Source organism: Rhopilema esculentum, chromosome 21 (genome assembly GCF_057945365.1).
Source record: "Rhopilema esculentum isolate cy_ngs chromosome 21, ASM5794536v1, whole genome shotgun sequence".
NCBI lineage: Eukaryota > Metazoa > Cnidaria > Scyphozoa > Rhizostomeae > Rhizostomatidae > Rhopilema > Rhopilema esculentum.
Window position 1 is genome coordinate 5,635,099 of NC_142835.1, and position 26,152 is coordinate 5,661,250.

Genomic DNA, 26,152 nt, shown 5'->3' on the forward strand with positions numbered 1-26,152 from the left:
TTTTTTATTCTCGTAGAAGCCTGATACTTTCCCTTTGCAGATAACATCAGAGACCATACTAATATTCAATATTTGAGTGTTTGATAAGATAGATAAAGACTTTGATACACATAAAAAATAAGTAGTATACTTATAAAAATGTTCATTTTACCATCCAAAAGTTATCCTTTGTGTTGATTTGCACTTTCTTTTTTGACACATCATGAAATGTGTTTATTTTTTGCTTCTGTAGAAGGACTCTGTTGTACTGTGCAGCAAACTAATAAAATAAAAGTCAAACAATTCTCTACAACAGTTCAATTACCTTGGAATAAAAATTTTTAACAGGTATGTAGTGAAAAAATGTGAGAGAAGGAATGAATTCAAGATACATCCAGTATAATTTCATGATTTCTTGAACCTATAGCATGTGTTCGATAACATAATAATATTTAACAAATCAATATTATATTTAGCGAACCAAGAAGGATATAATATATTTTTAATCTGGAAAACAAAATTGTTAATATTGTCCAGACCAATATGTTTTTATAGAGCTGAGTGTTGGAACTACATTCCTGTGGACATAACAAGCTCTATGAATTCTATAAAAAAACAAATCTGTTTTGAAATCAAATACAAAACTTGATCATCTTTATAACATTTAACCACAATAGATTTAATGCAACCTTTTATTTCAGTGACTGGATGGTTTTTTTATAATCATATTTATTGACAGAAGGAGGTGCCTCTTGATTAATGAGAGGGCTACTCCTTTCAGAAATTCTGCTATGCAAAATCTTGCTGATTTGGGAAATAGAGCATCTCTATAAAAATAACTTTCAATTTAAATAATTTGTAGATTTTTTTGTTTTCTTAACTTGAGTTTTGTATGTAGAGTGGATTTCAAAATAGCAAACATGTAAAATAACGCTACTTAACCAATGAAAAGGAGAATTAACAGCAAACAAGAAAAACATATTTTCACCTTTGATAATGGCAACTGAGCAAACAGCTCCTTTGCAGAGCCATGCTAAGGTAAAGAAAAAGTTCAAAATCAATCAGTTCATATTTGCACAAATGAATGAAAAATGCTTGAAAATATGCACAAGGAAAAAACAAACAGTAACAAAATTAATTTGTGAGGTTTGAAGGGACCATTGTTTCAACATTTGGCGCTAAATGTTTACAAAACTGTAAGATCATGTCATAAGGGACTTTGGTGTAAGGTAATACTAAATTAAAAAGAATGGGGATCTTTACTACATTATGATACTACATTATGAGGATCTTTAATGCGCTCTAAGAAAGATTAAATACCTTATATAAAAGAGCTTCATTTATAAACTTAATGTACATCATAAGGGTCATATAGGCCTTATTGCCTGAAGGTCGCAAAATGTTGTTCAAAACCTTTTTTAAAAACACTTCAACTGCCTAGTCACTGTTCTTACGGCTTTGTAGTTAAAATGCTAAGTACTCACAGTATTCTTAAACATTCCCTGTCAAAAACTTTCAGTATTGTTTTTTTTCTTCTTTAGATGTGGTTAAATTTCTAGATATTGAAAACCCCAAATGACAGAACTTATAGTATTTGATCTTGAACAGATTAAATGATGGAAAATTTTTATTAAACTTTCAGAAAAACGAACCTCATTTGTTACAACAGGATTGTTTGAAAATCCCCTCCTCAGCTTTGTCTCAGAAAGATCGTCCTGAACAAATTGAAAAAATGTCAGATGAGAAAACAGCTTTGATCTTTATCTGACAAAAATTTAGCATGACTAAAGCTTCATTAACAGAAAATTGTGAGGCTTACTAAAGCAGGTAGATTACTGAAAAGCAGGTAGATTTATTCTATGTTAGTAGCTTATTTGTTCGTATATTTGAATGCCTTTTAGTAGCTTCTGATGCCAACAACGAATAATAATCATCATATCTATATTTTTTCTTATGCATTGATGAGATTTCACCAGAAGGTAACAGACTTCTCTGTGTAAGTCAACAATTCAAATTATAGTGGTCAAGTTTTTCATTACTGTTTTGTATATGTTGGAGAATTAAATGAAATTGTTGCAAAGAAAATTATATACCTATATATATATTTAGAAATTTGTCTTTTGATACTTCCGTAGTACAGTGCTCAATACGTTAGCACGTAGAGCGTGATATATCATAGATTGAAGAAGAGATAAACCATGTAGTTTTACTTTCTTCAATCTATGATATATATATATTTATATATTGGCTTTATCTAGTAAATATACTGCATTCTGTATGTTAAAACATGCTTGTTATGCTGGGTGTAAATAGCACCCGGGGGCTTAAGTAGGGAAATATACTATCTTCGCTCTCTAAAACGGCAGAATGACTATGCCTTTTTAATTTTCCTCATATCCAAATATTATAAAGGTTGATAAAAATTCAATCTCCAAAAACCGGTGACATTTGGTCTCCGTTCTTATCCTCTTATCGCGAGTGAAACAAACATACGACATTATCCTTTCACTTGAATATTTAATCAATTACCTCTGGCTGTTTTGGATCTTGTGGGTAGCAATCAGGAGGCCCAAGTTTGACGCGTTTTAACGGACGCATCAGGACATCCACAGCAGCCATGTCTTTCTTGTTGATCTCGATCAGCCTCGCTATGATATTGGCCGGCCTCCCACTGGGGTCTACTTCTAGAAGGTTGAAGGCTTCGAGCAGAGATTGGCTTCGGAAAGAAGGGGTTGCAAGCTGTTAAACATTCCTTAAACAAGAAGCAAACGAGCCATTTAGAAACAGAATCATTATTCTTCAGTAAACGTAGGAATGCAGCAAGGAATGCCTATATAAAGCGTGTGTTCAGTAAGAGCCTTGATAGGTACTTGAAATGAAAAGATTTGTATCGGTTATATTGCTGATATCAACATTCTTTTGACATCAAACTTTAGCTTGAAAATATTGATTTTTCAACTGTCACATACGTGACTGTTCCAATTTGGCAGGGGGTTAGGGACTAAATTCTCGCAATAAGCAAAGATAATGTGAGTCTCCACGAAAGCAGATGAAGATAAGATGGAATCTTATTAGCTCTAGAGGAATCATTGAAAATATTAACATATTCCCCTTTAAGGTTCAGTCCTTATTGAATAATTGTAAATGAGAATGTTGTTTCAGCTGCATAACTCAATTATAAGGCTTCATAGGCTTTGAAACTCCACTGCTGTATACACAAACGTTTAAATCAAGTGTCAACGTATTTTTGTATTGAAATCTGTTGCCACAAATGGTGTGTCTTGGCTTATTTTAAAAAATGAAACAAGTCTGTTCAAAGCGGTTCATTGTGTTTCTTCTGGTGCAGCATAGTCGAATTTCAAATAAGTTTTCTGTTATCCTCTTAATGCTTGTGTGTGAGCTGTGCTTAATAATAGCGAGCTCTTTAGGATCCTCTATTTGATTTGCTGATACCCAGTTTGTTTCCAATTCTTTGATACCTTATAAAGAACTTGTTCTATTGTTTTATCATTTTGCTATGTTGAAATTAGTTTCCGCTAGTTCTGATTACATAACAACCACAAAGACCGTCTAAATAAGCAGCTGGCATTAATCATCATCAATCTTATTCATTTAGGAAAATTTTAGTAATTTCATGGAGACGTAAGTATACCAACAACTCCTGGCAAAATTCTTCGAACACTAACGTCAGATGTCAAGAGCAAACGTAACGTCACATTAATCGTGCGACTTGTATGGTTTTCACCTACGAAAAATATAAGAATACACCAATAGATTGTTTTTCCAATTTATAAAGGCAAGCATTGTAGAATCCTATTTTAATATGCCCTTTTTAACGATGGCACGGAATAGCTTAACATTGCATACTGGAGTACATTTTGTCTGTCATTTTTCAGAGTATAAACGTTGGATAATGCCCAAAAGTAAGCAGAAAATTTGTGTCCAGGTGTGGATCGAATGCAACGTGAGAGTAGGAAATAGGCCTTTGATTGGTTCGTTTGTTAGTTGTCAATCACCGACCGCTAGCCTCTCACCCAGTTGAAAAGTTCAAGAAAGGAAACGAACCCTTTTGTGTCTTTACAAGTTGAGACCCATTGTTTGGATGCAGACTGATCTCAGAACTCCTAAATGAAAAGTATCCTTGCCTGCTTAATAAAATTCTCCTGCCATGAGTTTTGATACGACAGAGAAAGTCATGCTACAAATTCATCTATCGTGGCTTTTCTTCTTCACATCTAACTTAAGCAGTTGGTTCAACATACATTTGAATTGGGAAACACTAGGCTTCATGAGAAAGACCGCTAGCCCAAGGATTGGTCTTCTATTCCTTCAAAATCAATGATAAAATCAGACGAGAGCGTAAGATGATGTTATTATATAATGCAGGAAAGAATGTGGTCCAAAAGATTCTTGCATTTGTTTTTCACAAGATCTGAGACCTGGCGCTATCTCTTGAAGCTTTACTTGAAGATTTATGCCCACATAGCCCTACTTAACAATCCCATCTATAATTGACTAGCAATATTTAAAACCCAAAATTTAATATATGACAATTAGATGCTTTGCCATTGAAGATTCAGATCCCAAATCTGTTGGTTTAATCTAGCTTATTGCAACCCATTTAAGCACAACAATCAAGCCGTCTGTTTTCAAAAAAAAACTTCAACTGTTTCATAGCTACAGCCCACAAATAAACTTGATCATAAATCCAGAGACCGACACCATAGATGATGCTTATAGATTCTACAATATTGCAGGTGTAGTATTGACTCTTTGGATGTTTTTCAATATAACCATCAAATGTAATCTAAACTTGATACCGAATATGCGGTCCAGTGTCAATAGAAACTGTTAGTTTTAGAAAGCGAGTAACATTAGCAGGTAAAACGAAGTACTACTTGCGTGCAGGGGATGGGAAAGCGGGGGCAAAGGGTCATAATGGCGCCCCTCATTTAGCCATCTTCCAACTTTCCTTCAAAATTTTGGAAATGTTCAGAAAAAAACAAGAGTTTGGAATCACGCCGATCTATATTTATCTATCTGTGGTATACCAAAAGACCTTTAAATGAGGGGAAAGGGGGTAATCAATTACTGACAAGACGTGATAGAGAATTTTCAACTGGAGTATGATATTATTTGCAAAACTTAACAGTATTTTTGTGTACCATTGTAACGGCTGTATCATCAAACTGCACAGCTATGATAATTAGGGTCGACACTCTTGAGGGAGGTTGGGGGTAGGAAGGGGGCAGTAAGATCGTTCAGGGGTATGATGAAGGCCGTCACCTTGGTTGGCGGCAAAAAATTGCAAAGAAGATGTTCTAGGAACGGTCGGAAAATGCATCCAAAAATCTACAGTATCACTTTAGACTCATGGAAGATCCTGGACAATACCCATAAGCTTTCTTCAAAATATGGCCACAAGGCAGTTGCGAGGCAGGCCTTGTTTGGGTGTACTACGAATTTGCCTGATTAAAAAAATTACCTGAAATTCTTTAGCTGCTGACACAATCCTCCGTAATACATTGTGTCGATTCACAACATCTATTTACATCATATCATCAGACTTTCCAACTCTTTAGATCTATATATCGGAACAAGCCTAGGATGGATATAACTTCATTGTTCGAGGCGGCACCATAGTTGGAATTCGAATTTTGATGCATTCAGCTCGCTTGAAAATTTTCTTAGATAAATATCCACAGACTGAAGGCTATTTGACGGCTTTAATCGATTTTCTGGTGTCGCTGTTAAACATTTTAGCTTATGCAACATAATTTTCTTCAGATTCGGACCTAATCTTTCAGCTTTTTCTTCCTAGCGTTTTTTGTCATTTCAAGATATCAAAACTCCTTGCACCCTCCCAATATTTTTATGAAATGGCGCCTAATCTGAACTTCTACCACCAAGCACAAAATTATCAACGGTTTTCTCAAAAAGACCCCCACAGCCTACCTCAGTACGCCCATGGTATCTACTTTGTGCAAAATCATTTAGATTTAGTGTGAGATGGTGTTTAACGATCGTTGTTAATAAAAGTGCATCAAAGTTAGTAAGAAAGTAGAAGTGGTGCTGTAAAAAAGGACAATTTCTATGCGTGACGTAAGTAAGGAGTTGGAGGAAGGGGTTCGAGTGCTGGTGATGGAGAGAGGTCAAAATGTTGAGGAAGACCGAGGGTGGTATTTTCCTTGTATTCGTTTGTATCTGAGATACTTGCTTATTATTAACTTGTATATATTCTTCGCTCGCTGTTTCCAATTCAAGATGTTGTTTACAGAGACTTGTTGTTTTTGATGAATCGCATTCTCGGAGACGAATCGGAGTAAACTGTATATTTCTTCGCGATATTTTAAGGATTCATAACGAGTGGTATGTTGCAAGGTGATTCTTCGAAGCGATGTCACCCTTTAGTATTGTTTTTGTTATTTTATGCAAATTGTCCTCGTTTGGTAGCTATTTGGCTAGGGCGCGTGAAAGTTAATTTTTGGCGCCCCTGATATTTGATCGGCAGGGGGGAATTGCCATCCTTGCCCCCCATTCTAGCACGCCACTGCAAAATACAATAATGTGATGAGCTAACTTAACACTATTTCATAAATGAAAAAGGGCAGCAAAACAGTATAAAGAATTTTGTTTAAGAAAGTCTTTCTTGCCCTTACAACAGTACTTAAAAAATCCAATGAATACCGCCAAGGCTTACATGCTCAAGTCCGTGCATGGAAAAAGGACTGTGTCTAACACCATGCTATTATCATCCTAAATGCAAAACTGGACACTTGACACTTAGTTTCGGCCTGAGATTTCCCCATTTTTGGCTGTTTTCGCTTAAAGATGCCTCTCCAATTAAGTAATTTACAACAATCCTGTTCTTCAGAACTGATCTTACAGAAGCCCATTGAGACCAGCAAACTTGCTTATGATTGCACTAAGCCATTCTTTTGGGCCAGTTTTCCATCTTTACAGGAGCCCGGCCTGGCAAATATTTTGAGCTTTTTTTGTTTGCACTATGAAAGCAGGAAAATATGTTTACAATGAAATAACCTTGTTTTTCACAGTCGCTATAAAATATTGGCAACAGCAATGACAAAAAATCAGGTATCTCGGTATTCATAGACAGGTTAAAAGAAGTGCACCACCTCGCATTGGGAAATACTTGAAGTGCAAATAAATTCTTCACGCAACCAGTCATCATTGTAAAATTATATCCCTTCATATCAGTCGAGCATTTCGCAATAAGAACTGCTAAAACCATTAATATTTTATTAGTCTGTGAAATTTCAGGGAAAACAATTTAGCGATGTTTTATGAATGCATCGAGAAAAAGGAAATGTTTACCACCTTTTGCCTTCATTTGCTAATAGCATTTGAAAAATCCCACGTTGCTTTTATCTTTTTTAGTCAGATAGATTTAAAACAGAAATCTAGTGCAAAAGAGATCCGTAATTAAATCACACTATTTCCTAAGATGAATTTTTAGATGAATGGAAACTATAAAAAAATCAAAAATTGTTTTATTTTATAAAGCCCTTATTCTGTCTAGATTTGTTTTAAAAGGCACACGTTATTTCAGCTGTTCTTTCGATTGATTTGTTGGTTTTCTTTATTGATATTCAACACGCTTCTTTTTAAATTATTTGCTCTTGTAAACCACCTGTCTTACTTAACAATCTTAGATTTCCGAGTTCAGATCAATAGAAGTTAAAGACAGTTTGGTGTCTTAACAATCCTACATTTCCGAGTTCAGATCAATAGAAGTTAAAGACAGTTTGGTGTCTTAACAATCCTAGAATTTTAAAGGTTCTATCAGTATAAGCTATTAACAGATTGGCATCAGCATTTATTTCAGAATTAAAATTACGAATGCTGAACGGAAAAAGGAAAAACTTTGTAACAGTGAGAGTTCGTTATAAGTGTGGTTCGTTAAACTGGGTGAGGGTATTCCCAAGGACCAGATTGTTATAATGGTTTGTATGGGGGGGGGACATTTCATAATAGAGGGGTTCTTCTGCATTTCGAAAAGCGCCCGGGTGGTTCCATGGTTTTCGGGGCGCTTCATTCGAGTGGGATTTTAAATGCAAGGAGTGTTTACCGTAAGTTACAAGATGAAATACCTGAGGGCGAGTCGACATCAATTTACATCAAGTCCTACGAAAAATCTCACTAAATAAACAGAGAAACAGTGACCGGGACTGCCAACAAGCATAATATTTCAATATCAGCTTTATGCTGTCTTGATTTTGGTAAAATCATGATCTATAAAAAATTTTAATGATCTCTTTTATAGAATTTCTTATAGATCTTTTTATAGATTTAATAGATCTCTTTTTAAAAATCTTTAAATATCTATAGATCTAAAAATCTTTTTTATAGAAACTCTTAAAAAAAGTTTCCTTTTTCTACGACATGGTGCCAATTTCTACCTGTGCCTCTCCAACTTTGGAGTGCTTTCGATTCCTCTGTTTATTACTTCAAGTTACGTTTTTAGCCAGATGTCATTTTACTCCTTTTCTATTCGAAGGGCTAAAGAAGTTTAACACCAGTAATTACGTTAATCTAATTTAGTGTAGAAAATTTGGCAGAGATAAAAGAGGATCTCAGATCTGAAGCTTTACTAGATATACATCAAACAAGATGTTTCGATTTTAAAATATTGAAAACAGAATGTCATGGTAGTAAATATATTGGAATTAAACAAGTTATTTGAGGCTGTGGTCAAATCTCGAAGAATCTTGTTAATTTTAAAATAGGGAGCCTTACACACGACTTAATAGCGCGGAAAATTTTTTTTATTGCAATCCTTGTTGTTTTCGTCCATTCGTTGGCTCGCTTTCCAGAGATCAATGAATTGCAATATTTCATCTAGTACTTTCTTCATTTCATGCCTGATGCTTGAAGTACGAGTCACTAACGCAACCAAGAGCACATTTTGGTCGTTGGAAAACACCTGGTTTAATGAATGGATATTCTCTACATTTTCTCGTGCAGTTACAGTATTTGTTGAATTAGACGCAGCTTTCATTTACACTTTATTTAAATTTTCAATTTCAAGGAGTCAATTCATGTGCGTGTTATAACCTGCGGAGACTGTAAAACTGAATCAGTAAATTGCCACGTTGGAAATGTTTATCATAACATGACTAAATCTTGCTCTAAAGCTCTTCTTTATGTTACGATTGCAAACACTTCTTGTTGCGCAAGTATTGAAATAACGGCACGATTATTGACAGAAGACCTTAAACAACAAGCGATTGCCCGGACACGAAATCGTTTGTTTTTTCAGGTAAAACGAGAAACAGATCCACGACTCTCTCCTGCTTCTTTTCATATTGTAAACAGAATTTTGACAAATCCCGAAAGAAAATACAAAATTGTTTTCAAAGGACACTTGATTTTACTTCCAAGATATTCTTGACTGCTTTCTGATACTTCTTTAGCTAAACTCTATTCTAAAAAAACCTTAACTTTTTTCTTAAAAGTCTCTAAATTTTCAGGGAATTGAGTTTAATTCTTAACTAATTGGGATGGAAGAAAAATGGATTGGAACAAGAAAGTGACTGTAATGCTAGCTTCCTGTGCAATTCAAGATTTTTCTCTACATTATATCAATAAAACAGTACCCTACGAAACACTTTGATTTACCGGGGAACTGAATAAAGTTTCAAAAAGTGGGTTTACTACTTATTACTTATTTATACATTTACCAGCTTTTTGCCGTCTTGTTACCAGCCAGGACAGTAAGATTCAAAGCTACTAAGCAGCTCCAAAAAGTGTTTTCGAAAACGAGTCTTTTGTTATCTAAAGGTGTGTACAGCTTAGCCATGCGTCATGTTAATTCGTTCTCGGGGATGTTTCGAAATTTGACACGGAAAAATTTTTATTATAAAGGGTCATAATGGTCCTTTTTTAGAAAATCTCGACTGCTTAACGCTAAATTTTATCTTTTCTGATAAGCCTACGATATGGGTAATAGTGTTCTCATAATCTGGAACTAAGCAATAAGATAAAAAATCACAAACAATAAAGGAGGATAGGTTTTGGCTACAAGCCACAATAATCCTTTCTCCTAAATTAAGAGACCAACCTAATGACACACAAGGACGTAAACAAGTGGCTAATTTTGGGGGGTCGTGGAAGATTGAAAATTCAAACTTTACCTGTTTTTCAAAGGGCTAAATGTCCTTTGCTTTTTGGAACTGAAAAGGGGGATCTGAGGGCAAGTGCATATGCCCGATTCGCAGGATAAAACACTCTTTTTTGATCAAATACTTCTGCTGCCGCTTCTTTGATCAATGTTTTGTGGCTTTTCATCACCTCTATCATAGCAATTTATGATAAGTTTTAAGGAGGTCTACAAAGTACAGGAGGAGCTTAGCATACACCCGTTAAGAAGCGTTGAGAACTTCTAGCAATGAAAGATTTTAATGTTTTGAATTGAATTAGCTACTCGTTGTTTCTTAAAAAATTCCCTTTTCAATTGTCAATTTCAGGCTCAATCAATACTGATGGTAAAATTTAAACTTCTTATCCAGAAATTCACCTTGCCTGTTCAAAATAGTTTAATTCAACTTAACCCCTGTCAAAAAGGAAACAAACGATGCAATGGTGCAATTTGAGATCCAGTGGAGACAGGGCTTCACAATTAAAAACGATTAGAAGATGTGTCTGCTCCAGAGTTTGAATTTTAGTAAGGTCTAAGATTTTTGCATTTAAAATCCCAAATTCCTAAGCTACAAAATTCACATATTTGGTCATAATAGTTAGAAAAAATTTCAAGTGAACTTTTAAGTTTTCCAACTGCAATTGAATTTTCCAACCTTTGGGGAATTTTCCAACCTTTCCAACCTCCTCCCTATTATTTACGTGCCTGCTGACACACAATCTGTAACTTGTTGAATTACGTTGAGCATTTAGTTTTAGAAAAAGCTATTGCAATCAGAGGAGAATTGACGTCAAAATAACGCTGTAAGTCAGTACCTTGATCCAAGTGATAAATTTAGTACCTTATTTGAAATTGGACGAATTTCATTTGCTTTGGCGCCCGTTTTGCTTTTAAAGTCTAAGCTTAAATCCGTCGGGCTTATTGTCTCGTTAGGCTAAGCCTATTCCACATGGACAACTTTTTTCGTTGAAGATGCAGATTTTTACCTTCCTCAAGAACATCGTTCTTACGCGATAGTTGATCAAGATATTCCTCGCAAGCGACAGATTTTTCGATTTCAACCAACAGAGTCTGTATTGCAAGGCGTGCAAGTGCACTCTCAAATACAAATTCGCAAATTCGCAAGGATTTTTAATGAAGATTAAAATTGATGAACTTTAGATGATTACGATGCAGCTTTTTTGTGTTTTTATACTTTAGATGACAATATTTATTTATCACTGTCTGAATACATTTAAGCAGCAACAATTTGTTTACACCTTTACTATACTTTCGTTATGCCACAAGTTCTCTCATTATACCATTCTTTCTACCTTCAAATACTTCGTTAGATACGTGAAGATATATAATTCAAAAAAGCTTTAATATCAGCGATCTAGGCAACAGCAAAAAGCAAGCGAAGAGAGAAGCAGCATTTTTAGACCCTGGTTATACAGGCGTCTACTCAGGATTCGATCTAAACCGTTGGCGTATATATGGGATTGGGCCCAGATGCGATGTACAAGTTACACATATGCCCATTATAAAAATTGGGGCACCGCAGAGTAGGTATTGTTAAATGAAAAGCACTAGGGTAGCAATTATAATCATTATAATACACAGCTCCGGTCCAGATTGGATCCATGGAGGATCGGCTCTGAGGGCGGCCAAAAAAGTATTTGGACAGCTGGTCGAAAAGTATACAAATCGGCCAGTTCCCGTATAAAAACGAGGCATACGCTATCTGGACAGGATCTTCTCTCTTTATAGCGGGGTCTTAGTATAGATTCTAGACTTTATACTGTATTTATCCTGTAGTGTCTCGTGTCTCGGGCATTAATGGTGCATTAATGATTTACATTTTTGACTCTTTGCATTCTCTGCTTGAATATTTAGCTGCATTAAGAGTGGGAGCACTGGTACTTTCTGATGTAAAAGAATAATTTGGGTGTGAGGATCTGCAAGCAATTTTTTTGAGCGCCTCGTTGAAATGTGTGTGCATCTTAGAGTAAATGAAAACATTGACGCAGCTATTTGAGACGTGAAGGATTTTCACTATGGTATTTGCCTGATTAATTTGCCTGGTGTATGGTATCCCGTCGTCATCCATCCATGATATAGTGTACGATAACTGAAGAAGGTCTCTTGGCAGAATTAGAAGCAGGAAAACACTTGACATGACGAGCAGCATCCGGAAGAGTCTTTGACGCTGTATGTGAGTTACTTCCGCACCAGATTCGGAGCTAAAGTTACGCTGTCTTTTTTTAAACTTTGAGTATATAGCTTTATTGGTGAAGAAAATAACGATGATGAACGTAACGTCCTGAATCAAAACCATTGTGACACTGGGTATGGAGTATCGCTTATCGGTAACATCCAATACCTTGCATACGGGATTCGTCCCGTAAAGATCTACTGATATAATGTAATGAAGATAGAAAGCAATTGACAAGACTATTGCTGCTAATACCGCAATGTTTATATGTCTAGCGCCGTACCGCCTTCCAAATGGCTTCACAATAACAAGGTACCGATCGACAGTTATTATTTGGATAAGAAATGCTGACAGCAATGTTGTTATCGGTCCAAAAGGTGCAATCACTTTGCACGCGACTCTTCCAAAATGCCATTTGGAATACCTCGTTAGTTCAACGTAGAGAAAGAATGCTGGGTTCACCAGTGACGACAGTAAGTCCACAATGCCAAGATAGAGAAAGAGGCGGTCTGGAATCGTCCATTTATTACGGCGTTTCACTCCGAAAAAATAACAGACGAACCCATTGCCAATTGTACCCACAAATATTACAAGGCATAATGCAACTGCAATAAGTATCGTTTTCACATCATATGAAGAGCCAGAAGCTGGGTTAGCTACAGCAGTCGTTGAATTGGGCAGTGTCGCAACAGTCACGTTCGTATCCATTTGAAAACTGTCACCCCGAAATAATTCTTCTTAATCACTTAAACTAAACTGCAAAACAACGAAGCTTTCAGCGAAACTAATGACCAGAGCTGATGTGGCTTTGCAGCATTCTGTCGTCAATCAGCGGGGCATCTTAAATAACATTGGAAATAGAAACTCGACAAATATTGGTCCCTTGTGGATCAGCAGGTGCTTCATATGGCCTTGTGGCCGAATCACGTGAACAGCAAAAGGTAAAATTTCCCAGAGAACCAACGCCCTCAAAATATCAATCAACATCAGAGTATTCAGTTCCAAGGAAAAACATGTAATGTGCTGATTGCTGATATAAACCTGATATCATGAAAAAGTAGAGTCCTAATAGACCGTTTTATCCATATTTCTTAAGTATGTATATGTTATTCTTGAGCAAGCATATGTATTTGTTTAAAAGCTGAAAGAATTGTATCAAGAAGGTCCCGATTGACATGCATTCATGGTTTGAATACATTAAACCGCTTTTGATTGCACAGAAGTTGAATCTAATGTGAATAATACATTAGCAGGGACGTAAACAAGCGGCTGATTTTGGGGGGTCGTGGAAGTTTGAAAATTACGACTTTACCTACCGTAATGCCTCGAGTGAGCGCCCGGGCGCTTACTTAATTTTTGAGGCTCCAGGGTGGGCGCTGATGCTAATTTTTGAGGCTCCAGCTATTTGCTACAGATCAGTTTCATATCAAATATCTTTTTCACAATATAGAAGCATCAAGGATTTGACCATTTCTTCTTTTGTTCTTGATCGAAAGAAAACATTTTACAATTTTCAAAGGGCTAAGTGTCCTTTGCTATTTAAAATGGAAAAGGGTGATTTGAGGGCAAGTACATATGCCCGATTCGTAATATAAAACATTCTTCTTTGATCAAATACTTCAGCCGCCGTTTCTTTGATCGATGTTTTGTGGCTTCTCGTCAGCTTTATCAAGTTGTAAACAAACCAGGCAAAATTGGCGAGCTCTAATTGGCTAAAAGAAAATTGTAAACAAAGCATCTAATTGGACAAAAACTAAATTCCCCCTTGCTGCTTTATCATAGTAATGTATAACAAGATTTACAGAGATCTACAAAGTACAGGAGGAGCTTAGCATACACTTGTTAAGAAGCGTTGAGAATTTCTAGCAATGAAAGATTTTTAATGTTTTTAACTGAATTGGCCCACTTTCAATTGCTCTGTTCAATACAGGGTATGATATTTTTCAAAACAGCAGGCTCAATCAACACTGATAGTGAAATTTAAACTTCGGATCCAGAAATTCACCTTGCCTGTTCAAAATAATTTAGTTCAACTTAACCCCTGTCGAAAAAATCAAAACGGTGCAATGGTGCAGTTTAGGACCCGGTGGAGACAGGGCTTCACAATTAAAAACGATTAGAAGATGTGTCTGCTCTAGAGTTTGAATTTTAACAAGGTCTAAGATTTTTACATTTAAAATCTCAAAATCCTAAGCTATAAAATTCCAAATTTGGTCATAAAAAGCCCAAGTGAAATTTTAAGTTCTCCAACTGTTATTGGATTTTCCAGCCTTTGGGGGGCGTCATGCCTCACTACCCTATTTACATGCCTGCTCATCAGCTCAATATTAGTTCAATGACCATTTTTCTTGTGGTTGATTTTCTGCAAACCGATGCCAATAACAGGATTAAAATAAAACGCCTCAATGATTGAAGGCTCAAATAGGAATTTTCAAAGGAGACTGTAGGTTGGAGGGATGGGTTGGCAGGGATTGAGGGGGGTGTCAGTCAATGGTTGGATTTTGGTGCTACACTTTTCAGGTGCCTAGAATATAATGGAAACACCTTTGTTTACAATACAATTTTTAAGCTTGGTTTCCACTATGAGTTAATGTGAGTTATTATGAGATAATTTTGTGATCTGACGTGGTTTACAAATTATCTCATAGTGAAAACGCTCGTTAAAAATTGTCTCATGAAAATCAACTCTTGTTAACTCACGTTACCTCATGAGCTTGGAAACAAAATGTTTTCAGCCTTCCAAAGCAATAGAGGAATGACCCAAGTGATCCACCGTATCTTCGGAAAAAGTGACAATTTTTTATAACACTGCTATCCAGCCCTCGCTACTGTTCTGCTAGTTCCCAATCAAAGTAACTTAAAGTTTAAGCAATAATTGACGAAAACTTGAAACTTAAGCAATAATTGATTACCTCTCATTACTCATTATTAACTTTGGTTTATCTACTGCTTCAACTGGAAAAAGTCAAGCACCTTTATATAAGGGCCACCAATAATCCACATATAATAGTCCACAATAATTCAATGTAAAATTCTGAAACTGTGCAAAAGGCATTAAGACAACCTAAACATGATTCATAAACGGACATTTTTATTATTTTTATTGATAGATAAACTTTATAAAAAGAATTTCGTGAAGCTATTGGTCCAGGTCTTAAAGAATTGTGCCAAAAGTTTAGTAAATTCATCTTTTCGTTGCCGTAATCAAAAAATTCTTATTAATAAAGCTTTTTTTAGTCTTTTACAAATATTCCAAGCAACCAGCCCATAGGTTGTATTTTTTCCTTGCTGCCTTAATTGATATGTTGTTTGTCTATTTAAAGTTAAAGGAAGTTAGAGCCTTAAAATTTGAAAATTCAACTAAATTTGTTGCATCATGGGTTAATATTAGAATAATTTTCGACAGTTGTAAACAGAACCTTGTAGCATGAAATTTGATAGCATAGATAACAATGTTGGATTGAAGGAAGGGGGGTTGCCTTTGATCAGAATTGTAGCAGCTGGTAGCTACATGGGTTATAAATTTGTGATATTATTTTGGATGTTCTTCTATTCCATTTAGGGAAAAACATGACTATGATGCAAAAGAGCCTTGGAGGTGCTTGGCAGCCTGGTTCTTAGGCCCAAAGGCCGAGAATCGAGTGGAATTTAACAAGTTTGCTTCAGCTATCTTGAATGACTATGAAGATTTTCGTGCTACGTACCAGCCTACAGATCCACTATATATCACAGAGGATGTTCGGCATTCGCCATCTTATGAAAAAGAAATTGAAAAGATAGGGAAGGAGTTGAAAAAACTGATTAAAGAGCTCAAGAAATCGGTGCCATTCTTCAGCTACAGATACAAAGTATGAATTATTATTCAATTTCGTTTATTTTGTCATCTACACTGATATAAAAAGCTAAGCAACCTGGAATTTAGTACCTACGGTAGTTTATATTACCTGCTTTTTCATTTTTACATAGGAGAGCATTGTCAAACCAAAGCTTGATGAATTTTAAATAATCTATCCAAAATTTGGTTTAATATAGCCTACATAAAAGCAGTTCATTATGGTTTCTAATCAAACATACACGCACATTTGGCGAGTTTCTTGCTGTAACTATAAGAAGTTCTACAGCTTGTTTAATTTTTGTTCATTTATAACAAACCAAGCAGGCTGTCCTTGCAAAATTAGTTTCTTAGTGGCGGGGTGATATTGAAATCGCAAAGTAAATCGCAGCTGAAAAATGTTGCTTGAGTTGACTTACACCATGCTATATTTTTCTCTGCTGTTGGTACTGCAGGGCCACATGGTATGGGACATTTCTTTGCCCTCACTTCTTGGGTATTTATCTGGAATGCTGTGGAATCAAAACAATGTAGATTCGTCTACATCACCAGTAACAACATTAATCGAAGCTAGAGTTGGGAGACAGCTTTGCGAGATGTTTGGATTTCGTCAAGGTATCACACTTATGAAGTTTTTCCTTTTAGAACTATCATTATTCATATAAAACCTGGAAAAGCATCCATTTGTACACAGGAGACTAAAAATTTTATACATAGAATGTATAACGATTACCACGCCAGAACCTTACCACGCAAAGTAAGATTCTGGCGCGGTAATCGTTATGGATTTGCTACGTAGTTTGTTTCAGGTATGGGGAAAAGGGGTTGGATAGGGAGAGATCTTTTCGTACTTCACGTTTCTACATCAAACATTGTTTTATATGGGAGGGAAGGGAGAGACAACGAGAATTTTAAAGTATTTTGAATGACATAAATGGATTTGTACATTGCTTAGAGGCGAATTTAATCGATTATTGCATTTGTCACTCTTGCTATATTAAAAAGATAAGCTATGTTTGTTCTCAGAGAGCTCAGTGTAGCAACCTTGATATCTTCTTCAATGAAAATATAATTTTAATGTGGAGTCACTGACTGATGGCAAACGTTGGGTAAATGTTTGAGGTCTGACAGTGGAATTTCTTAATAAAATGAATATAAATGATTAAACATGCAAATTGATTTTGAAAGCATCATGAAGCAGAAGAGCCAACGTTTTGCCTTTTGGTAAGAAGAAATGCAATTTCCATTGGTGTCTAGACATTGGTGCAGCTCTTACATCACATCTAGGCTTATCAGAAATACCAGCAATATTAAAGAATCATGCTTAATTATTCAAGGATTTCTAAATGGCTTTGAAAAAAGCAAACATAATATGTTTGCTTTTTTCAAAGCCATTTTCAAATTCTGTACCGCAAAAAAATTGTTCAAGGATTTCTATGACTTCCTTTGGCAAAATTCTGTTTACAGTTCATGCCAAAAGCCTATTTGCAAACTTTCATTATACATGAAAATGGACCATGTTGGCCTATGTCGTTTTGCGTAAAAGCAGATGCTGAGTAAGTTGCAATATGCTTGCTTTTAGATGAAGAAATGAAGCCCTGGGGGCACATCACGAGTTGTGGATCTGTTGCCAATATTGAAGCATTATGGGCTGCGAGAAACTTAAAGTTCCATCCTATTGCTTTGCGAAATGCAGTTGCAAATGATGCCAGGCTTGCCTTTGCCAGAGAGACAACGCTTGTTTATCTGCCGCGGCTAGATAAGTATGCAAAGCTTGTTGATGCTGACAATTGGAGTCTTTTGAACATGGAGATAGACGATGTCTGCCATATAACGACAACTGTTGCTGAGCAATCTGGACTATCAATGAAAGCAGTAACTGCCATACTTGATGACTACAGTCAAGTTTCTCTTGGTCTGTCTGACTTCTTGAAGTTAAATGGAATCAACAGCCCCGTTATAATTTCACCAGCCACTAACCATTACTCGTGGCCTAAAGCAGTCACTCTGCTAGGCTTAGGACGTGCAAACCTTATCCAGGTGCCTGTTGACAATAATGGGAGGCAGGATCTCGAAGGTATCTTTCTGCTGCATCTCTTTTGCAATAAAAACTTTTTCAGTACTTTTTCTCTTGGTCAACCTAGGGAAATCAATGTTGCATGTTCAAAAACTTAAAAAAAGGTATTTTAGGTGTTTCAGCTTTCTAACTATAGCCAAATTTGTCATGAGAACCTATCTATAGCAGGATTTCGATTGTAAAAAACCAAAATTTTGAAATTTCTACTAATGCGATGATAGAAGATCCAAGAAACTTTAGCTTTTTGAACTGAATAATGGCATATAATTTTTAAAAAGGGTTAAGATGATAAGTGAGAAAGACTTTGTTTTTTGGTTGACCTCCGAAATGTTGTCTTGCAAGTGTTTCTAATTATGTTCCATCCAGTTTGTTCTTGATGCACTCATTGGTAAATGCTATTTGATAGTTTAGAGCTCCAAAGATTACTTGAGAGTTGCCTCAAGAACAAGATTCCTGTTTTATGTGTGGTAGCTATTATTGGGACAACAGAAGAAAGCGCCGTGGACCCAGTTGTTGATATCCTGGAAATCAGGGACAGATTTAAAATAAAGGTGAGATGTATCCACAACCTTGCATTTTGCGGTTTGGCGAGGACCACTTACTTCCTCCTTCCTTTAATGCTTGTGAGGCCATCTTCAAGGTACAATCATAACTTGAGACTACAATCTAAGACATCGCTTTTATGGTTGTACCAGGTAATGTCAGGTTTTATTAGGTTATCCCAGATTATGTCAGATTATGTCAGGTAAGGTCAGGTAAATTGGAAGCTCAGCCTTGTCCGCAAGTGTGACGCAGTATGAGCCCTTCAAGAGAAACATTCTGAGAAGAAATTATTCAGTTACTTGAATATTTGTAGCACTCTCTGGGCAACTGGTCTAGAATGGGCTTAACTGTATGAAATTCCAACGTTAATCATTTTAATATTCACAACTTTTTCAAATATTTCTTTTAAAGCAATGCATTCTTTCTGTAGCGTTTTTTGATACAAGTCTTTGACTTTAAGTCTTTACGTCTTTGACTATATGTGCAAGATTTTTGATCGAGAAGAATGCATTCTATGCAGTACTCTATAATAAACGTGTGTTGACTAAACTTCAGGGCCTTAATTTCTGGATTCACGCTGATGCTGCCTGGGGTGGATATCTGATGACAATGCTACGGGAGCCCATAGATTCAGGTACCAAAGAATCTGAGAGAAGCAAGATTGTCAAAGAAAACTGGGACATAATCAGCACAATACCACGAAGAACCCATTCCATACCTGTAAGCCAATTGGATACTTTAATATGATAATATGATATATACTCTTTTCTTGACCATTCTGCAATTTATAGCATTTTTTTATTTGCCTAGGTAGCTTAAAATCCTACTAATGTTCTTTAATTTTGCACTGTTTTGTGTGTTAGTTAGGGAAGAAAGCTGAGGGACTTCACACGAAAATTTCCCAAAGGTCTTATGCTTTTTATCTCATTTAAGCGTATTTCTGTTATTCGGGCCTATGGTGGAGGTTAACTTTACAAACTATACGTAACATATGCAATTTTATCCTTACACACTATCTAGAATAGTTTTTTGTGTATTTTTACGGTCTGGCGAGGGGCTTCTACGTACAAGCGACAAAAAAGAAGTATGTGCGACCTTTTAACCCAATTGGTTGTTAACGAAGTTAGAGGCTGGGTTCTCAACCAAAGGGACTGTAGATCCCCAAGTCAGCCACCTCGAAGGCTTACAAAAATAGCGTTTTCCTGTAAACATCCTTGCGTTCAGCTCAATACATGTCAGTACAGTAGATAATCAAAAATCCATAGTTAGCAATAATAGCTCGGCTAAGCAGAATGATGTATGACTTTAACTGCCACCTGTCAAAAAGGAAACAAACGATGCAATGGTGCAATTTGAGATCCAGTGGAGACAGGGCTTCACAATTAAAAACGATTAGATGATGCGTCTGCTCCAGAGTTTGAATTTTAGTAAGGTCTAAGATTTTTGCATTTAAAATCCCAAATTCCTAAGCTACAAAATTCACATATTTTTTGGTCATAATAGTTAGAAAAAATTTCAAGTGAACTTTTAAGTTTTCCAACTGCAATTGAATTTTCCAACCTTTGGGGCGCGTCACTCCTCCCAATTATTTACGTGCCTGCTGACACACAATCTGTAACTTGTTGAATTACGTTGAGCATTTAGTTTTAGAAAAAGCTATTGCAATCAGAGGAGAATTGACGTCAAAATAACGCTGTAAGTCAGTACCTTGATCCAATTGATAAATTTAGTACCTTATTTGAAATTGGACGAATTTCATTTGCTTTGGCGCCCGTTTTGTTTTTAAAGTCTAAGCTTAAATCCGTCGGGCTTACTGTGTCGTTAGGCTAAGCCTATTCCACATGGACGACTTTTTTCGTTGAAGATGCAGATTTTTACCTTCCTCAAGAACATCGTTCTTACGCGATAGTTGATCAAGATATTCCTCGCAAGCGACAGATTTTTCGATTTCAACCAACAGAGTCTGTATTGCAAGGCGTGCAAGTGCACTCTCAAATACAAATTCGCAAATTCGCAAGGATTTTTAATGAAGATTAAAATTGATGAACTTTAGATGATTACGATGCAGCTTTTTTGTGTTTTATACTTTAGATGACAATATTTATTTATCACTGTCTGAATACATTTAAGCAGCAACAATTTGTTTACACCTTTACTATACTTTCGTTATGCCACAAGTTCTCTCATTATACCATTCTTTCTACCTTCAAATACTTCGTTAGATACGTGAAGATATATAATTCAAAAAAGCTTTAATATCAGCGATCTAGGCAACAGCAAAAAGCAAGCGAAGAGAGAAGCAGCATTTTTAGACCCTGGTTACACAGGCGTCTACTCAGGATTCGATCTAAACCGTTGGCGTATATATGGGATTGGGCCCAGATGCGATCTACAAGTTACACATATGCCCATTATAAAAATTGGGGCACCGCAGAGTAGGTATTGTTAAATGAAAAGCACTAGGGTAGCAATTATAATCATTATAATACACAGCTCCGGTCCAGATTGGATCCATGGAAGATCCGCTCTGAAAGCGGTCCAAAAAGTATTTGGACAGCTGATCGAAAAGTATACAAATCGGCCAGTTCCCGTGTAAAAGCGAGGCATACGCTATCTGGACAGGATCTTCTCTCTTTATAGCGGGGTCTTAGTATAGATTCTAGACTTTATACTGTATTTATACTGTAGTGTCTCGTGTCTCGTGCATTAATGGTGATTTGATTTACATTTTTGACTCTTTGCATTCTCTGCTTGAATATTTAGCTGTGTTAAGAGTGGGAGCACTGGTTCTTTCTGATGTAGAAGAATAATTTGGGTGTGAGGATCTGCAAGCAATTTTTTTGAGCGCCTCGTTGAAACCTGTGTGCATCTTAGAGTAAATGAAAACATTGACGCAGCTATTTGAGACGTGAAGGATTTTCACTATGGTATTTGCCTGATTAATTTGCCTGGTGTATGGTATCCCGTCGTCATCCATCCATGATATAGTGTACGATAACTGAAGAAGGTCTCTTGGCAGAATTAGAAGCAGGAAAACACTTGACATAACGAGCAGGATCCCAAAGAGTCTTTGACGCTGTATGTGAGTTACTTCCGCACCAGATTCGGAGCTAAAGTTACGCTGTCTTTTTTTAAACTTTGAGTATATAGCTTTATTGGTGAAGAAAATAACGATGATGAACGTAACGTCCTGAATCAAAACCATTGTGACACTGGGTATGGAGTATCGCTTATCGGTAACATCCAATACCTTGCATACGGGATTCGTCCCGTAAAGATCTACTGATATAATGTAATGAAGATAGAAAGCAATTGACAAGACTATTGCTGCTAATACCGCAATGTTTATACGTCTGGCGCCGTACCGCCTTCCAAATGGCTTCACAATAACAAGGTACCGATCGACAGTTATTATTTGGATAAGAAATGCTGACAGCAATGTTGTTATCGGTCCAAAAGGTGCAATCACTTTGCACGCGACTCTTCCAAAATTCCATTTGGAATACCTCGTTAGTTCAACGTAGAGAAAGAATGCTGGGTTCACCAGTGACGACAGTAAGTCCACAATGCCAAGATAGAAAAAGAGGCGGTCTGGAATCGTCCATTTATTACGGCGTTTCACTCCGAAAAAATAACAGACGAACCCATTGCCAATTGTACCCACAAATATTACAAGGCATAATGCAACTGCAATAAGTATCGTTTTCACATCATATGAAGAGCCAGAAGCTGGGTTAGCTACAGCAGTCGTTGAATTGGGCAGTGTCGCAACAGTCACGTTCGTATCCATTTGAAAACTGTTACCCCGAAATAATTTTTCGTAATCACTTAAACTAAACTGCAAGACAACGAAGCTTTCAGCGAAACTAATGACCAGCGCTGATGTGGCTTTGCAGCATTCTGTCGTCAATCAGCGGGGCATCTTAAATAATATTGGAAATAGAAACTCGACAAATATTGGTCGCTTGTTGATCAGCAGGTGCTTCATATTGCCTTGTGGCCGAATCACGTGAACAGGAAAGGTAAAATTTCCCAGAGAACCAACGCCCTCAAAATATCAATCAATATCAGAGTACTCAGTTCCAAAGAAAAACATGTAATGTGCTGATTGCTGAGTGATGATATAAACCTGATATCATGAGAAAGTAGAGTCCAAATAGACGATTTCATCCATGTTTCTTGAGTATGTATATGTTATTCTTGAACAGGCATATAAATTTGTTTAAAAGCTGAAAGAATTGTATCAAGAAGGTACCGATTGACATGCATTCATGGTTTGAATACATTAAACCGCTTTTGATTGCACAGGAGTTGAATCTTTCTCAGCATGTGAATAATACATTAGCAGGGACGTAAACAAGCGGCTAATATTGGAGGGTCGTGGAAGTTTGAAAATTACAACTTTACCAACCGTAATGCCTCGAGTAAGCGCCCGGGTGCTTATTTAATTTTCGAGGCTCCAGGGTGGGCGCTTATGCTAATTTTTGAGGCTCCAACTATTTGCTGCAGATCAGTTTTATATCAAATATCTTTTTCACAATAAAGAAGCATCAAGGAATTGACCAGTTTATCTTTTGTTCTTGATCGAAAGGAAACATTTTACAAATTTCAAAGGGCTGAGTGTCCTTTGCTTTTTGAAACTGAAAAGGTTGATTTGAGGGCAAGTACATATGCCCGATTCGTAAAATAAAACATTTCCTTTTTTGATCAAATACTTCAGCCGCCGTTTCTTTGACCAATGTTTTGTGGCTTCTCGTCAGCTTTATCAAGTTATAAACAAACCAGGCAAAATTGGCGAGCTCTGATTGGCTAAAAGAAAATTGTAAACAAAGCATCTAATTGGACGAAAACTAAACTTCGCCTTGCTGCTTTATCATAGCAATGTATAACAAGATTTAAGGAGATCTACAAAGTACAGGAGGAGCTTAGCATACACTCGTTAAGAAGCGTTGAGAATGTCTAGCAATAAAAGATTTTTAATGTTTTTGATTGTATTGGCCCACTTTCAATTGTTCTGATCAATACACAGGGTATGATATTTTTCAAAACAGCAGGCTCAATCAACAGATAGTGATATTCAAACTTCTGATACAGAAATTCACCTTGCCTGTTCAGAATAATTAAATTCAACTTAACCCCTGTCAAAAAAATCAAAACGGTGCAATGGCGCAGTTTGAGACCCGGTGGAGACAGGGCTTCACAATTAAAAACGATTAGAAGATGTGTCTGCTCCAGAGTTTGAATTTTAACAAGGTCTAAGATTTTTAACAAGCCTCCGCACACCCCAAACACACCAAACAATCCATTCCATACAGTCTTGCACTAAGACTACGACGGATCTGCTCCGAAGATAAAACGTTCAAATATCGCACGAGACAACTACTGGAATACTTGACAAAACGGGGTTACAAACCCAAACAGACAAACAAACAAATACAGAAGGCTGCTAAAAAAACTAGACAAGACTGCCGCAGGACCACCAAACCACGCACTAATCATCGCACGCCATTTGTTGTCACCTACCACCCAGCTTTGCCACAACTATCCACCATACTCAAACAAAACCTTGACATACTACAAAACTCTAACACATGTCAAGAAGCCTTCCCCGACGCACCCATACTTAGTTACTGCAGACCGAAAAACCTCCGGGATTAACTGGTTCGTGCCAAAATTAAAAATGTCACACCCAGTGATCCCATAGGTTCGTACAAATGCCACTTGCACAGTTTAACATGCCAACATATCACAGACGGGACTACAACATTTATTTTTTCTAACACTGACAAAAACTACGACATAAAACAACGACTGGACTGCAACTCCACCAACGTCATATACGCATTACAATGCAAACGCTGTCTACATAACGGAAACAAAAACTGCCAATACATCGGACAAACTAGCAGACGACTTAAAGACAGATTTAACGAACACCGACGAGACATTATCAACAAAAAAGAAGACAAGTCTGGTGTTGCAGAACATTTCTACAGCCCAGCACACACCATCCACGACCTTGCCATCACACCACTACTTAGACTTAATGACAAACGAGAGAGTGTTCGTCGAGCTAAGGAGCAATATCTCATTGGCCTGGCGAACACCCTCAACCCCAACGGCATGAACAGAACTACCGACCGTTAACTTTACAAAACAACTTATCACCTTTCACGCCGCCCTCGCAACCCACACCATATTTTCCCTACCTATTGTAATCATCATCACCACTATTACTATCATCAACATTCCATTATTCTCAGTTCCATCAAAAAAATTTTTTTTTTCATATTCACAGTCATCATTTTCATCTTATTGCATCAATCTCAATAGCACCACCCACATCCCCTTACATCACCCACCACCCTTCCCTCCCCCACTTCCATCATCCCATTTTTTCTCCACTGCGCTGCATTCACACCATTCAACATCCACCAATCCGGCACCACCATCTCACATTTCAAATCCATTCACTCGTTTGTTTCATTTACTCTGATGCCGCTGCGAAATATTAGAATATTCTCTAAATTTAATTTATTTTGAAAATTTTATTTCGTGACATTGGATTCTCGTCGTCGTATTGCTTTGTTCCTGTATATCTTTCATTTTAAAATCTCATTGCAAGATTCACAGAATCCGGCGGACAGTCTATCCTGCGGTTCTTCCTTCTCACACACTAAGATTTTTACATTTAAAATCCCAAAATCCTAAGCTATAAAATTCCAAATTTGGATATAAAAAGTCCAAGTGAAATTTTAAGTTCTCCAACTGTAATTGGATTTTCCAGCCTTTAGGGGGCGTTACGCCTCATGTCCCTGTTATTTACGTGCCTGTTCATCAGCTCAATATTAGTTCAATGACAATTTTTCTTATGGTTGATTTTCTGCAAACCGATGCCAATAAAAGGATTAACATAAAACGCCTCAATGATTGTAGGCTCAAATAGGAATTTTAAAGGAGACTGTAGGTTGGAGGGATGGGTTGGCAGGGATTGAGGGGGATGTCAGTCGATGGTTGGATTTTGGTGCTACACTTTTCAGGTGCCTAGAATATAATGGAAACACCTTTGTTTCCAATACAATTCTTAAGCTTGGTTTCCACTATGAGTTAACATGAGTGAATATGAGATAATTTTGTGATCTGACAACATGGTTTACAAATTATCTCATGGTGGAAACGCTCATTAAAAATTGTCTCATGAAAATTAACCCTTGTTAACTCACATTACCTCATGAGCTTGGAAACAAAATTTCTTCATTCCAAACTCATAAGCTAATATCTTATCAAAAGAAGCTGATACATCGCAGGGGAATGTGCTACCATTTGCACTGAGGTTCTTAGATAGCCTAACTAAAATAAGAGAACTAA

General features: G+C 36.7%; 3 protein-coding genes across 5 annotated transcripts in view; 1 reads left to right on the forward strand and 2 right to left on the reverse strand.

The window, feature by feature from the left end:
* LOC148957622 (mediator of RNA polymerase II transcription subunit 12-like protein) overlaps nucleotides 1–2,642 on the reverse strand; it is a 39,523-nt gene extending 36,881 nt beyond the window's left edge. For all 3 annotated transcript variants that reach the window (XM_089114930.1, XM_089114929.1, XM_089114931.1), the window contains exons 1-4: nucleotides 2,509–2,642; nucleotides 1,632–1,694; nucleotides 968–1,012; nucleotides 152–259 (exon numbers count right to left, since the gene is read on the reverse strand). In XM_089114930.1, the coding sequence (XP_088971056.1) occupies nucleotides 152–259; nucleotides 968–1,012; nucleotides 1,632–1,694; nucleotides 2,509–2,598 (306 nt within the window). In that variant the 5' untranslated portion in view covers nucleotides 2,599–2,642. The remainder of the gene's footprint in view (nucleotides 1–151; nucleotides 260–967; nucleotides 1,013–1,631; nucleotides 1,695–2,508) is intronic.
* A 6,832-nt stretch (nucleotides 2,643–9,474) lies between these two features.
* Nucleotides 9,475–13,360, reverse strand: LOC148957623 (neuropeptides B/W receptor type 1-like). The gene has a single exon (XM_089115021.1). The coding sequence runs from the start codon at nucleotides 13,038–13,040 to the stop codon at nucleotides 11,973–11,975; it is 1,068 nt and encodes a 355-aa protein (XP_088971147.1). The 5' UTR covers nucleotides 13,041–13,360; the 3' UTR covers nucleotides 9,475–11,972.
* A 2,502-nt stretch (nucleotides 13,361–15,862) lies between these two features.
* LOC135684658 (uncharacterized) lies at nucleotides 15,863–21,833 on the forward strand (the record flags this gene model as incomplete). Its single annotated transcript, XM_065200293.2, has 6 exons — nucleotides 15,863–16,180; nucleotides 16,620–16,779; nucleotides 17,747–18,241; nucleotides 18,653–18,792; nucleotides 19,340–19,504; nucleotides 21,548–21,833. Coding segments are annotated over 6 exons (1,287 nt in total), but the record flags the coding sequence as incomplete, so codon positions are not given.
* Nucleotides 21,834–26,152: the final 4,319 nt, after the last annotated feature.

Excerpts from the sequence above, each read along its gene's own strand:
- LOC148957623 (XM_089115021.1), bottom strand. The coding sequence starts at position 13,040 with ATGGATACGAACGTGACTGTTGCGACACTGCCCAATTCAACGACTGCT.